Genomic DNA, 13,848 nt, shown 5'->3' with positions numbered 1-13,848 from the left:
TCTTCACAGGTTACCCCAACGATCGCCAGGGGCAGGCGATACAGAAGAGTGTGGCCGGTCGGAGGAGCCGCCAAATGAGATCAAGATGGATGGAGCTAAGTGATGACTAATCACAAGGAGAGCGGAGGTCAGAAAATGGTCACAGCTGGAGGAGGCGTCCTAATCGCAGTGAATAAAAAACGAAAATCAAGAGTTATTTACAACGACTTATGGGGATGTGTCGAGCAAGTATGGGTGCGCCTCCAGCTTTCCCATCGTTCGGTGGTTCTGTGTGCACTATACATACCTCCTGATCGTGTTCGCGATGATACACTGATCGAAGCCCACACACAATCAGTCTTGTCAGTGATAGAAATGACTAATGCTTCGGACGAAATCATCATTATCGGCGATTTCAATCTGCCAGGAATTTCGTGGAGTTCCTCCTGCAACGGTTTCCTTCACATAGATATGGAACGATCTTCATTACACAGTCACGCCTCCAAACTCCTCGATTACTACAGCACAGCCACGTTACGTCAAATCAATCACGTTACCAACGAAAATAATCGCAACCTGGATCTGTGTTTTGTTAGCGCTCAGGACGCTACTCCGCTAATTTTGCATGCTCCATCACCGTTAGTTAAAGAAGTTAATAATCATCCTTCGTTGATACTCAAGCTGAACAACACGCGAGCCAATGTTGTTGCATCGATCGAGCCCATAATCTACAATTTCCATAACGCCGATCATCATAGCATTGCTGAGTTCTTTGCTACATTGGACTGGGTTGACATTCTTGGCGGTTGTGATGCAGAGAATGCGGCATTGACTTTATCGCATATTATTGGACACGTGATTGAAAGACATGTTCCTAAGAAAATCGTCGCTCCTTATAGTTGTCCTTGGAAGACCCGTCAGCTTCGTAGAATGAAAACTCCTAAAAGAGCTGCTCTCAAGCGCTATTCCAAACACGGTTCCTTATCGTTGCGTGAGCACTTCAAAAAATTAAACTCTGCGTACAAGATTGTTAGCCGCCTCTGTTTTTCTCAATATCAGCAAAATATACAGCAAAACTTGAGGACCAGGAATAAAACGCTCTGGAAGTACATAAATGAACAAAGGAATCAAGCTGGGCTCCCTACAACAATGACTCTGGACGAGGAAGTGGCCTCTACACCCCAATCCATCTGTCAGCTATTTGCCGACAAGTTTGTGAGCACCTATTGTAACGAAGTCATCTCTGATGTCACAATCGCTGAGGCTGCTAACAACGTTCCTGCAGTCGGGATCACTTGGGCCACGTTTTTCGTAGATGCAGAAATGATCCGTAGAGCTAACTCGCAGTTAAAATCATCCATGAGTCCAGGTCCGGATGGCATTCCGTCTGCGTTCTTGAAAAGGCACATCGAACTTCTGCTCGCTCCCTTTCAATTGATTTTCAACAAATCGCTATCCAGTGGACTTTTTCCGTCCGTGTGGAAAACCGCTACAATGTTTCCCGTGTACAAGAAGGGTGATCGAAAAGATGTCAACAATTATCGCGGTATCTCATCCTTGTGCGCTGCATCCAAATTATTCGAGCTAGTTATAACAGTACCACTCATATCTCACTGTAAGCAACATCTGAGTGCCGATCAACATGGGTTCATCTCAGGCAGATCTTCGACCACTAATCTTTTGTGCCTAACTTCGAGCATTACCGACAGCTTTGTGCAGACAGCACAAACGGACGTTGTATATACGGACCTATTTGCAGCTTTCGATAAAATTAACCACGCTATCACGGTTGCGAAATTGGAAAGACTTGGCATTGCTGGTTATCTTTTGCGCTGGTTCCATTCATATCTCACCGGACGGAGACTGTCTGTTACGGTAGGCAATTCTCAGTCCACTGAAATTTTGGCAACCTCAGGCATTCCTCAGGGAAGCCATCTTGGCCCCTTGATATTCCTCTTGTATTTCAACGATGTAAACAATGTGCTTTGAGGACCGCGACTGTCGTATGTGGATGATATGAAGCTCTATGCACTAATTCGGTCTATCTCTGACGCAATGGACCTACAACAAGATATTAATTCACTTGCGGCTTGGTGCACATTGAACCGGATGGTTGTCAATCCTAGCAAATGTTCCGTGATCTCTTTCACTCGTGTACATCAGCCAATAATTTACAACTATGAGCTCAATGGAATTGTGATGCAACGTGTGAACTGTATAAAGGATCTTGGTGTTATTCTAGATACGCACGTGATCGAGAAGGCTTCTAGAACATTAGGATTCATCTTTCGCGTCGCCAAGGGTTTCACCGATGTTTATTGCTTGAAATCACTGTACTGTTCGCTGGTTCGATCTACGCTGGAATATTGTTCCGCTGTATGGCATCCTAATTACCAGAACGGATCAGTAAGAATTAAATCTGTTCAACGCCGCTTCATTCGTGTTGCTCTTCGGTTGCTTCCATGGCGAAACCCATTCCGGTTACCAAGTTATAGCAGCCGTTGTTAATTGATTAATCTTGAAAGCATACAATTGCGGAGGCACATTGCACGGGCCATGGTCGTTGTTGACACGCTCCAAGGCAGAATCGACTGCCCTGAAATTCTGGAATCAGTAAACTTGAACGTTCGACCTAGGGCATTGCGAAATAACGGAATGCTGAGGATACTTTTTCGAAGAACGAATTACGGACAACGTGGAGCGATGGTGGGTCTACAGCGGGCATTCAACGAGGTTGCCCCATGTTTTTATTTTAATCTATTCTGACAGACGATTCGTCGTAATTTTACAAGGGCTTATTCTGCCATGTTTCATAATTAACGATGATTTTATTATAATTACTTTTATTATTATTAATTAGGATAAGCATCATTAGGACCTAAGTTGTCTGTTGATGAATCAAACAATAAAGAATATAAAGAATCTCCCGGCTGGTGCTAGAGGTCACAGGCGACACTCTCGACGAAGGTGAATTGAAAGCTTCGTACGCGATTAGCAGAGTCGATGAATGGCTCAACTCAATGAGGTTGGCGTTAGCTCATCAGAAGACTGAGGTTGTTGTGGTGCATAACCACCATGGGTTGCAGCAAGCGAGGATAAACGTAGGAACCTGCACAGTTAACTCTGTAAGGTCATTAAAGCATCTGGGCGTGATGATCGACAATAAGCTCAGTTTTACGAGCCACGTCGATTATGTATGCCAAAGGGCTTCATTGGCAATAAAATCGAATGATGTTCAACGGATCGGCGGTGCAAAGTCAGGTGCGTAGGCTTATAGCGGGTCTAGCATTGCCTATTATCCGATACGGCGTACCAGCATGATCCATGGCACTAGAGGCCGGGTGCAATGTTAAGAAATTAATCAGGGTACACCGGCTGATGTGTCTACGGGTTGCAAGCGCATACCGCACCATATCTTATGAGGCGGTGTGCGTCATTGCTGGGATGATGCCGATAGATATACTAGTGGAGGAGCAAAGAGCATGGGACACTGCAGTCAAAGTTCGTTGGACCCACAGACTGATTCCGGAGGTGTCGAATTGGATTACAGTAGACGTTCTATAACTGCAAGTCATATGTTCGGGTTCGCAGAATGTGAAGGTCAACCGATACAGACCGATAGGTTACTATCATAGCTTGCGATCGAAGGGTGGTGAGGCTATCACCCTTAAAGTCCATGTTGTGTTATAACGTCGAGTGCGTTAGCATAGGCGTGAACGTTCTTAATAGTCCTCCCCTGACGTATTACTTAATTGCGGGCAGGGGGACACGGACTGATGAAAGGGTTTTGGTTTTAGTGGCTCGGGTGAGCCCATCCCCACACTACCTCCACATTTCTCCAGTAAGGTCCCTCGGCCTACATTTAAGCATTACTTGGGGGAGGGGTGTCTACTATTGAGCATCTTTAAGCGGGTACTTCCAGAGCCAGATTCTGATTTACGAAACGAATTCGGAATGAAAGCTGAACGGCTGACATTCCACAAGGCTCCATATTCAATCCAACGCTGTGGAACGTAATGCACAACAGGGTTCTAATGCTGAATTTACTCAAAGGCGTGAAGATCTTCGTCGTCTGGTGCTGGACCGACGCAGTTGAAACTTGGATGAATGGGGTCAAGCTGCAGCTGGCTCATTACAAAACATAAATAGTGTTGATCAGCACCTGTAGAGTGATTCAGCGGATGCAGATTACCGTAGGGCATTTCGCCGGTGCGAGCTTTGAGATATCCTATAGGAGTGATGATTGACGCCCGGTTGAATTTCAACACCTAGCAAGGATCATACCGAAGTCGGTGGTCCAAAAGGTAACAGTAGGCGTCTTTTGAATGCCGTATCATATTCGATACTGAGGTGCGGATACTCAGCCTGTGCTCAAAACAAAACTTAACCGCAGGAAGTTGAACAACGAGTTTCTTCTGATAGTCATACGAGTCGTGAGTACCTAAAGAACAATTATTTCGTAGAAGGCAGTTAGCGTTATCTCCGGGATGATCCCAATATACATAACTCTAGCAAAGGATTTAGAGTGCTACCGAAAGAGATAGAAGAGAAATATGAGAAATGATGAGACTGGATTCTATTGTCAATTGGCAGCAGGAGTGTAGAATAGAAGGTGGACCCACCGGTTTATCCCCTGAGGGCGGATAACATCGCACAGCGAAAATGCCACGTGGAAAATAAAGCTGAGTCGTGACACTGTTGGAACTGCAGCATAGATGAAGAAGTGATCAGCAAATAAGTGTCGACTCGGACCGGAAGTCTTTTGCCAACCGGAATCGTCGAACCGACCTCGGCACTCGAACAGCCAATCTACTGAAAAAAGAAGAAGTCAATGCGGATGTCATTTACCACTGGAACCACAATGTAAGACAATTTTCTCGGAAATTGCTGCAATGCATTCAAATTGATAGAAATAGATATTAATTAATGAAAATAGTGGAATGGAGCCCCCTAAAGACCACTTTACACCTTGGAAAAAAAATCCGTAGGATTTCGGTCCCGTACATTTTAAATGGGGCCGGCATTTTTATGTCCGCGCCCAAATTCCGAAAACATCACATATGCAAAAATGTATGGGAAAAAAACCACGGATCAAATTTTTGAGGTGTGAGGCTACCTTAAGGTAGCCCAAGGTATGGTACACAGTCAATTGCACCCACCAAGATCTTATCGATTACGCTGAGAAGTAAGGAAAGATGAAATGCATCCTTGCCTCGCATCAGCGAATATCCGAATGAGGTTAGTCAAAGGTCCGACCCTATCTGAAAATCCCTTGCATCTCTGGGTGTCACACAGATTTTCGTGATTCAGACAACAGAAATCCCTTCCGTAGTCAATGAATTGTAAATAAAGGGACATTCCCAGCTTGCTGCCGTACTCCAGAATGATGCGGAGTGGGGTAAAATAATGCGTAATAGTTGCTACAACCAAGTCAGTGAGTAATTGCTAATCTTCGCTTGTTGCAGCCAGCATTTCTGTCCTGTCCTGTTAGCAGCAGCGCCCGCTTCCCACTTACAGAGACACATACCGTTCACGGGACTCGTACTTTACTCCTCTGATTCTCCCCGTTCCTCAATCTTTGCTTCTCTACGCTCCTCAATCTTTCGTCGGGTTACATCTCTGTAATCCGTTCTTTTCGCTAAGTGCACAGTACATCCAAGTTGTTGTCGCCGGTTGCATAAAAGCATTCTTCCTCGCCCACTTCTCTTCTACGTTACCACCTTCCAGAATATCCACTACCCGAGCTCTTCAATGAACGATCTCTTTACAGCTGGATCTTCTAGTCGATTTATTTTGATTCGTCACCCGTACCTCTCCTCCCGCCGCTGTATCCGAGTAATGCGTAGTCGGATCTCGCCAATTAGAAAATGATAATCAAAAGTTTTACGATTCGCGCGACGCGGTGGCCGTGACATTTAATGGGTAGTAACGCGAAACATAAATACAGTAAAATGACTTTATTAAAACAAGATTAAAATATTCGTTAGGTAACACGCGCTTCACTTTCATCGTCCATAATGAATCACTCGCTTTACAGCATCATCTGCTGACAGGGCCGGCTGCCAACAGTGAGCACAGCTGAATTGAAACTTCTCATACGTGTAATGGTAGGGATGTCCATGGGTCCCAACATCTCCCCTCTTAGTAGAGATTGTAGGGATCAAACCACTTAGGCTGTTTCCGAATCCTCGTAGATCGCCGTGGTACCTGTATAGTCGATTCTGTTGTTTCAGGCGTGGAACTAATAGAGGTAGGTGGATTTGAATACAACTGCTGATCTTCAACTGATGACGACACTTCCACTCCAGGGTCCAACTGCCTTGAACCGACGGCTGAGCGTATACTCGGTGGATGCTCGATTATAGAACTGTTCCGGGTTGAACAGTTTTGCGATTCTGACGTAATGGTAGCAGGCGCAGAGTTGTTCACAGGTAGTGTCATTGGTTTAGGACGCTGCAGATTCCATTCTGCCAAAAGAATATCTAAAGGAAGTTGGATTTCTCTAGGCTTAATTTGCTGATCAACGACTGTGATAGAACGGTTTCGCAACTGGTTGATGTGACACCTTAATAGTCGTCTGTTCTCAGCCCAAACATTGTACATACTGCTCCCAATTCTTTCTAGCACTTTAGCAGGAGCCCATTGCCAAGTGTTCTTAGTATGGATTTGGGCATACACCAGATCCCCTTTATCAAACGACCGTAGTTTTCCATCTTTATTAGCCACTTGTACTGGAGGAGCTGGAGGCCGCAAGAGTTCCAAGCATGTGCGAATTGATCTTCCGAAAATAACTTCCGCTGGTGCTTTACCGTTTGGTGTAGAGGGATTTGGGATGGTTCGGTAGGTAAGCAGAAAGGTATCGAGAGCTGCCTGTATGTCTTCTCCTCCCTGTCGAATTTTCCGGATGGCTCGCTTGAACGTGTCGACGAAACGCTCGGCCTGCCCGTTAGATTGTGGGTGATACGGTGCCGTGGTGATGTGGTCGATTGCGTTGTCGAGACAAAAAATAGCAAACTCGGCGCTCTTGAACTGCACACCATTATCGCTGACTAACGTATTCGGCATTCCAAAACGTGCGAATATGCTTCGTAGAATACAAATCGTTGCTGATGAAGTTATAGTTTTGGTTCGCACAATCTCAACCCACTTCGAGAAGGAGTCAACGATCAACAGGAAGTAGTCACCTTCAAGCGGCCCCGCATAATCAATGTGTACGCGTTGCCACGGCTGCATAGTTTTCGGCCACGGTTGTGGTGGTGACTTAGGAGGGCTCTTCGCAACGGATGCACATTCCCTGCAAGCATTCACAAATTCAGCGATGTCTGCATCAATCGAAGGCCAATATACGTAGCTGCGAGCTATTGCTTTCATTCGATGTATTCCGGGATGTCCTCGATGCAACTGATGAAGACAACGTTCTCGATATTGTTCCGGAATGACGAGGCGCTCTCCGAACATCACGCAATCGTGGACAACCGATAATGAATCCTGTCGGTCGTAGAACTTTTGGACTTTATGATCGGCGATAGTTGACCTGGTTTTGGGCCAACCATGCAGCAAGAACCGGCGCACTTCTCTAAGTACCAGATCTTTTTGGGTCGCATGTTGAACTGCTTTAAAGCTGAGAGGAACAAATTTGATGGTATTTGTGGCGACTGATCTCAAATCTTTCTCAAGTATTACACTGGCTATGACATAATCTTCTTCTGGTCTTGCATGGTGCGCTATAAGGCGTGAAAGAATATCCGCATTCCCAAATTTGTCGGTGCTGACGTACTCTATACGGAAATCGTACAATAATAGCTGCAATGCCCACCGTTGTAATCTATTCGCCGTATACACTGGTATTCCAGTCTTGGATCCGAATATTCGGAGAAGAGGAGCATGATCCGTTTGAAGAAGAAAACTGCGACCGTACAACATTCGGTGGAACTTGGTCACAGCGTACACGATGGCAAGGCCTTCGCGGTCCGGTTGGCCGTATTGCTTTTCAGCCGGTGTGAGTGCCCGGGAAGCATGTTGTACTACCTTGATAGCTCCATCAGGCATCTTGTGGCTTATTGTAGCTCCAACGCCTACTGAAGAGGCATCAGCCGACACGATGATAGGCAGTTCCGGATTGTAATGGGTGAGCAGGAGATCGGAAGACAGAATTTGTTTAAACTTATCAAATGATTTCTGACATTCTGGTGACCATTCGAATTTTCTTCCAACTTTCAGTAACTCGTCGAGAGGATAACGTAACGTTCGCATTCCGGAGACATATTTCCCATAATAATTAATCGCCCCGAGGAATGAGCGGACTCCGGAAACATCTGATGGTGGTGGTAGAGCTTGAATCACTTGAATTTTGGCGGGATCTGGGCGCAGCCCATGTTGATCGATAAGATGTCCCACATATTTTATTTGATTCTGCCCAAAAGAGCACTTTTCCAACTTAACCGTGAAGCCATATTCCTGAATGCGATGCAATACGGCTTTTAAATTCCTCTCATGATCCGCTTCATCAGTCCCTCCAATTATCACATCGTCGATGTAGCCAGCGGTGCGTTTGAGACCAGTAAGCATTGTATCGACCAGTTGCTGGAATGCTCCCGGTGCTGCTTTTACTCCTGGTGGCAACCGGTTGTAGCGATATAGGCCCCGATGTGTATTGATCGTTAGCAGATCCCTTGAGTTCTCGCTCACTTCGACCTGCAGAAATGCATCTGACAGGTCAATTTGACTAAACACCTTGCAATTTGCTAATTTTGCGAAGATGTCTTGTGGAAGAGGTAGCGGATATTGGTGCGGTTGAAGAGCCTCATTAAGACCACTCGAGTAGTCGCCACAAATTCTTATAGCACCATTCGCCTTCCGAACCACAACAATTGGCGCAGCCCACTCACTGTACTCCACCGGGGTAATGATGTTGGCATGTTCTAATCGGTCGAGCTCTTGGTTTACGCTGTCATACATTGCATACGCTACTGGACGCTTTGCACGGAACACTGGTGTCTTACCTGTCTTCAGCGTAAGATGGATCTTTGCTTTGGTGCACAGGCCCGGTGTATTTGAAAATACGGATGGAAACAATTGCCCAAGAGATTCTGAGGTGAGTTTGAAACAGCTGATTTGATTGCAAAAGTTTTCCATAGGAACCGACCATAAGTTGAATGTGTCGATTAGGTTGATTCCCAATAAATGCAATGGTTGCTTGACGACGTAGAAACGACCTATGCGACTGATACCTCCGAAAGTGACTTCGCATGAAAACTCCGACTCAAGCTGCAGTGGGTGCCCCGACGCCGTGGATGCATTGATTGTCACTTTTTTTAATGAAGGTTGACCGATTCTTCTCCACGTCTGTTCCGAAACAACACTAATGTCGGACGCTGTATCAAGTTGTAGTTGGACCGGATTTCCAGCTAACTGCACTGTTACAAATTTTCGCTGCTTCTTCACGCTGCTCACTAGAACTGTGTTGGTTGTCATCGAATGGTGCTTCTTCTTTTTCACCGAGTTGCTTGACTTCCTTGCACTTGAACAATAACCTTCCCGGTGACCATATTGACCGCATTCATTGCACCTGTGCTTGACGTAGGTACAATCCTTTGCATAATGCATGGCACCACAATTCCAGCAGGGGGTAGCTGGACCAGCGCTAGCCGATTTGCCGAATTTCGATTTATGATGACCTTTCTCTTGCTTGAACTGCTGCTTCGCGAAAGGATTATTACGCTTAAGCGCTTTGACGGATGCTGACGATTCGATCATAGCTGTATCATGCTTAATCGAAAGTAGTCTTTGACACTCGTCGGAAATGTGTTCCAACGTCACTGATGTATTTTCTTCGATGCGAGTCAATAATCTCGTCCGGATTTCACTATCTCCTTCAGATCTCAGACCGCATACGAATAACAAACATTTGAACTGCTCCTCATCCATCTTGGCTAATTCGAATTCGACACAAAGTCGATTGAGCCGGCATGCATACGTTTTATAATCTTCACCCGGCTGCTTGATAACCTGGAGACAACGATATCGACGACTGATGAGAGACTCTGCTGTTCCGAATAAACCTTTTAGCTTCACCACCGTACTTTCGAACGTCACTTCCCTTGGAGTCTTCGGTAAGATGTAGCTCACGTAGCGTTCGTGTTCCGATGGACCAAGTTTTCTGAGTAATAGCCGCACCTTCGCCTCGTCGTCCAACCGCTCTGCATCCTTTGTAAATAGGCTATCATATCGCGTATACCAAGCGGCAAACGTAACCCCATTATCCGGCTCATAACGAAACTCAATTATGTTACTTGCTAGAGAGTCTAGTATTTGCTCCGGATGTGATGCTGGTTGCTGGAACGCTCGAATTGTTGAGTGAATAAGCTGCTCCTGTTGTTGTAGAAATGCTTGCTGCTGTCGTTGCGACGCTTCCTGCTGCTGGTGCAACAAATGATTGATTGCTGATTGTTGTTGCTGTAGGTGTTGCAGGATTTGCATGATCGGATCGGCTTGTATGGATGGCATGTGCTGCTGCTGTTGAGTTTGAGGTTGTGTTCCTTGCTGCAATAAAGGAGGGCGAAGAAACTGTGCTCCTGGATTTGCCGTATGTTGCTGATTTTCTCCTGGATGAGGTAGTTGATGCCCCGGTGGCAGCGGATGTGTACCATTTAGTGCTGGAGGTGCTATGTTCCTCCCTGGTGGTGAATCCATACTGGCGTCCAACCGGCGCCTCTTCCTCGTGGGTGGAAAAATTTTCTTTTGTTTGATAACTCTGTCACTTCACGCGAAAAACACAAAATCCTCGTCGCCACTTTTACGCTTCGCGCGACGCAGTGACCGTGACATTTAATGGGTAGTAACGCGAAACATAAATACAGTAAAATGACTTTATTAAAACAAGATTAAAATATTCGTTAGGTAACACGCGCTTCACTTTCATCGTCCATAATGAATCACTCGCTTTACAGCATCATCAGCTGACAGGGCCGGCTGCCAACAGTGAGCACAGCTGAATTGAAACTTCTCATACGTGTAATGGTAGGGATGTCCATGGGTCCCAACAAAAAGTCTTCAGCGCTGCGTTTATTACGGGCACCGTCTCCATTTTCAGCTTATCCACTACCAGAGGAGCTAAATAAAAGACCTGTCAACTAAAAGCAGCTCAGACCTGTCAACTAAAACCCTCCTCCACGATATATTTTCACGACGCATGATTGGAGCAAGGACAAATCCGTGGATGCCAGAGAAAGACACGACATGTCAGTCACTCACCGAACCAACTGATCAGCTGAAACGTTGGCTCGACCACTTTTTCAAGTTTTGACGACTTATCCTAATTCAGATATAGGGAAAGATTGACAATTCTCCGACAGCAGCTGGCACGATTCCGTTGCGCACGATCAAGTCAGAGCCATTTTGTCTCGGTTTGCATCAGTCCTGCACAATGAAATCGCTAGAGTGAGGCAAGGAGGGATGTATTATATCTCTGTTGCGGTTACCCATCGTAATCGACGAAATAATGGACCGCTCTAGCAGCCAACCAGCATAGAGCAATCGAACGAACTCAACCCAGTTGATGATACTGCTTTATCAACGCAACAGCGCTCTACCATGTAGAGTAAACTGAATGACCTAGCCGTACGCTCCCACTCATCAACGTCAACAAGACCAGGTCGTTGAATGTGAACTACTCAAACTGTGCGGTAGCCGGAAAAAAGTAGAGGAGGTCGAAAACAAAAACCAGCCAGCAAAGGGGGGGCGGATCAAGATCAACATCGAACATGGAGATCCAATAGAATACGCAACTATAACGTGGAATCTGTTATGGTCAACGCCAGTAAGACTTGGTGCGTATTAGCAGAGATCATTTGCGAGATTTGCGAGTATTCATCAACCGATGTCAATGCCCATCAGAATCCGATATCAGCAGCCGGTCACACACCACGTAAGAGCGGAGAAGAAATCTGCAGGCAAGCGCTGGACAGGAATCCGGCAGGACATCGCAGCAGAGGCAAACGTATGATCTCCTGGCGACGAAACCTTAACAAAGAAATAAACGAAGTCGATAGGAATCAGACTTGGGCCGAAGTCAAGGATGGAGATCTTTAACGTTGGCCCTATGTACCCCTAAGGCTGCTCAGAATACAAGAATGATTGTGTGAGAATTGGATCCCACTTAATGAATGCAACTCGTACATAGGTGCTGAGAAGGAAACCAATCCCAGTGTCGTAAAGCGTGTCATGTATTGTGTAACTTTGATTAGCTATTTTTATAAAGTAATAGAGATTTATTTATATTATTTTAAAACTTGTTTGGAAGAATGTTTAATTTTTCATAAAACTTTAACTCTTAATAAGCAAGGTTGTTTTCAGTGTATTGTACCTTTGCTTGGAGTAAGGAAAACGAAAATCTGCAACCTGAGATCGTGTGGGGGTTGGGAAGTGCCCAGACAGCTACCTCCGTGCTTGAGTCGAAATGACCTTAGTACTGTAGTGGCAGAATCATAGTAGGCAAATATTGAAATGTCAGATAGTGATAACCAACACTTAATTATTGTAACATAGAACACTCAAAGACACCGAATAAAGCAGACGTTATACATGAATGCTCCCTTGTTACTTCAATTTCAGAAGTACAGAAAAATGGTTACGGAAGATTGAAAGTTTAGGAAGTATGTACGGTTGGGATGAACGTGCTGCACTTCATTTTGCAGTAATGCGATTAGGACCGGTTCCTAGAATATGGTTTGAAAGTATTGAAGATAATATTACTGCATGGGCTGATTTCAAGCAACGTATAATACGAGCGTTTCCTACTAGAATAGATGAGGTGGATGTTCATATTGAGTTGATGAAGCGGACGAAGAAGCCGAATGAAAGTTATGAAAATTTCGTTTATGAAATCGTTTCCAAAGCAAGAATTGTTGACCTGTGCATAACAGTTATAATCAAGTCAGTGGCGTAGCCACGGGGGTGGTTTTGGGCATAAAACCCCCCCCCAGAGACAAATTTTTCGGAAGAAATTTTTTTTTTCATAAAAAAAAATGTTCGGAAAACCCCCCCCAGACCAATTTTCTGGCTACGCCACTGAATCAAGTATATAATTAATGGCTTATTGGACTTTAATTTGAGGATGGCTCTGAGTACTATGAAATTTGCTGATGTGGAATCATTACTGGATGCAATCTTACGTTATGAAAACCAGATGCAGATGCGTTCATCGCTACAAGAATCAAGTAACAAAAGTTGTTATCCATGCGGAAGTTTAGGTCGTGCGACGCAGAACAAGCTTCGAAGTAGTCAACAAAATTCTCATTCTCGGGATGTTGGTTGTCAGCAATCGAATACTCGAAACGTTGCAGCGTGGTCATGCTTCGACGGAGGAATTATCAATGAAGAACAATGTTCTACACGAGTAACACAACACAATCACGGTAGGGTTAGTATAGAAAAAGTATATTTCGACATTTTAATAAGAATTAATAATCATTTAATTAATTCAGATGCTTTATTTGATACAGGTAGTCCTATATGTTTAATCAAAAGTAGTTTTGTTTCAGATAAAATTCAATATCATAAAACATTTCCAAATTCATATGTAGGTTTAAATAATTCAAAACTGAATATTTTAGGTATTTCTGATTCAGAAATTGTAATTGATGATTATATTTATAATTTGCAGTTCAAGATTGTGCCAGATTCTACAATGCGCCCGATGTGTATTTTGGGATCGGATTTCGTTAAGCGCAATAACTTGATAGTTGGGTATGATGGTCGAACATTGCAATTTGCAGTCAAAAACCAATTAATGACAGAAGCTTCTTCGAAGTCGGTGACTTGTGCAGATTATCCACTGTTTGAAATCAACAATATAGAGGTAAGTACAGA

General features: G+C 44.7%; 2 protein-coding genes across 2 annotated transcripts; one reads left to right on the top strand and one right to left on the bottom strand.

Moving 5' to 3' along the window:
- The first annotated feature begins 354 nt into the window (after window positions 1-354).
- Window positions 355-6,061, top strand: LOC134206265 (uncharacterized). Its single transcript, XM_062681959.1, has 3 exons — window positions 355-1,525; window positions 2,222-2,385; window positions 6,017-6,061. Exons 1-3 carry the CDS (start codon window positions 355-357, stop codon window positions 6,059-6,061), a joined length of 1,380 nt encoding a protein of 459 aa, XP_062537943.1.
- LOC134212104 (uncharacterized protein K02A2.6-like) lies at window positions 5,919-10,846 on the bottom strand. The gene has a single exon (XM_062689688.1). It carries the CDS (start codon window positions 10,669-10,671, stop codon window positions 6,121-6,123), a length of 4,551 nt encoding a protein of 1,516 aa, XP_062545672.1. The 5' UTR covers window positions 10,672-10,846; the 3' UTR covers window positions 5,919-6,120.
- Window positions 10,847-13,848: the final 3,002 nt, after the last annotated feature.

This window comes from Armigeres subalbatus, chromosome 1 (genome assembly GCF_024139115.2).
Source record: "Armigeres subalbatus isolate Guangzhou_Male chromosome 1, GZ_Asu_2, whole genome shotgun sequence".
Classification (NCBI taxonomy): Eukaryota; Metazoa; Arthropoda; class Insecta; order Diptera; family Culicidae; genus Armigeres; species Armigeres subalbatus.
This window is presented reverse-complemented; position numbering and strand designations above follow the sequence as displayed.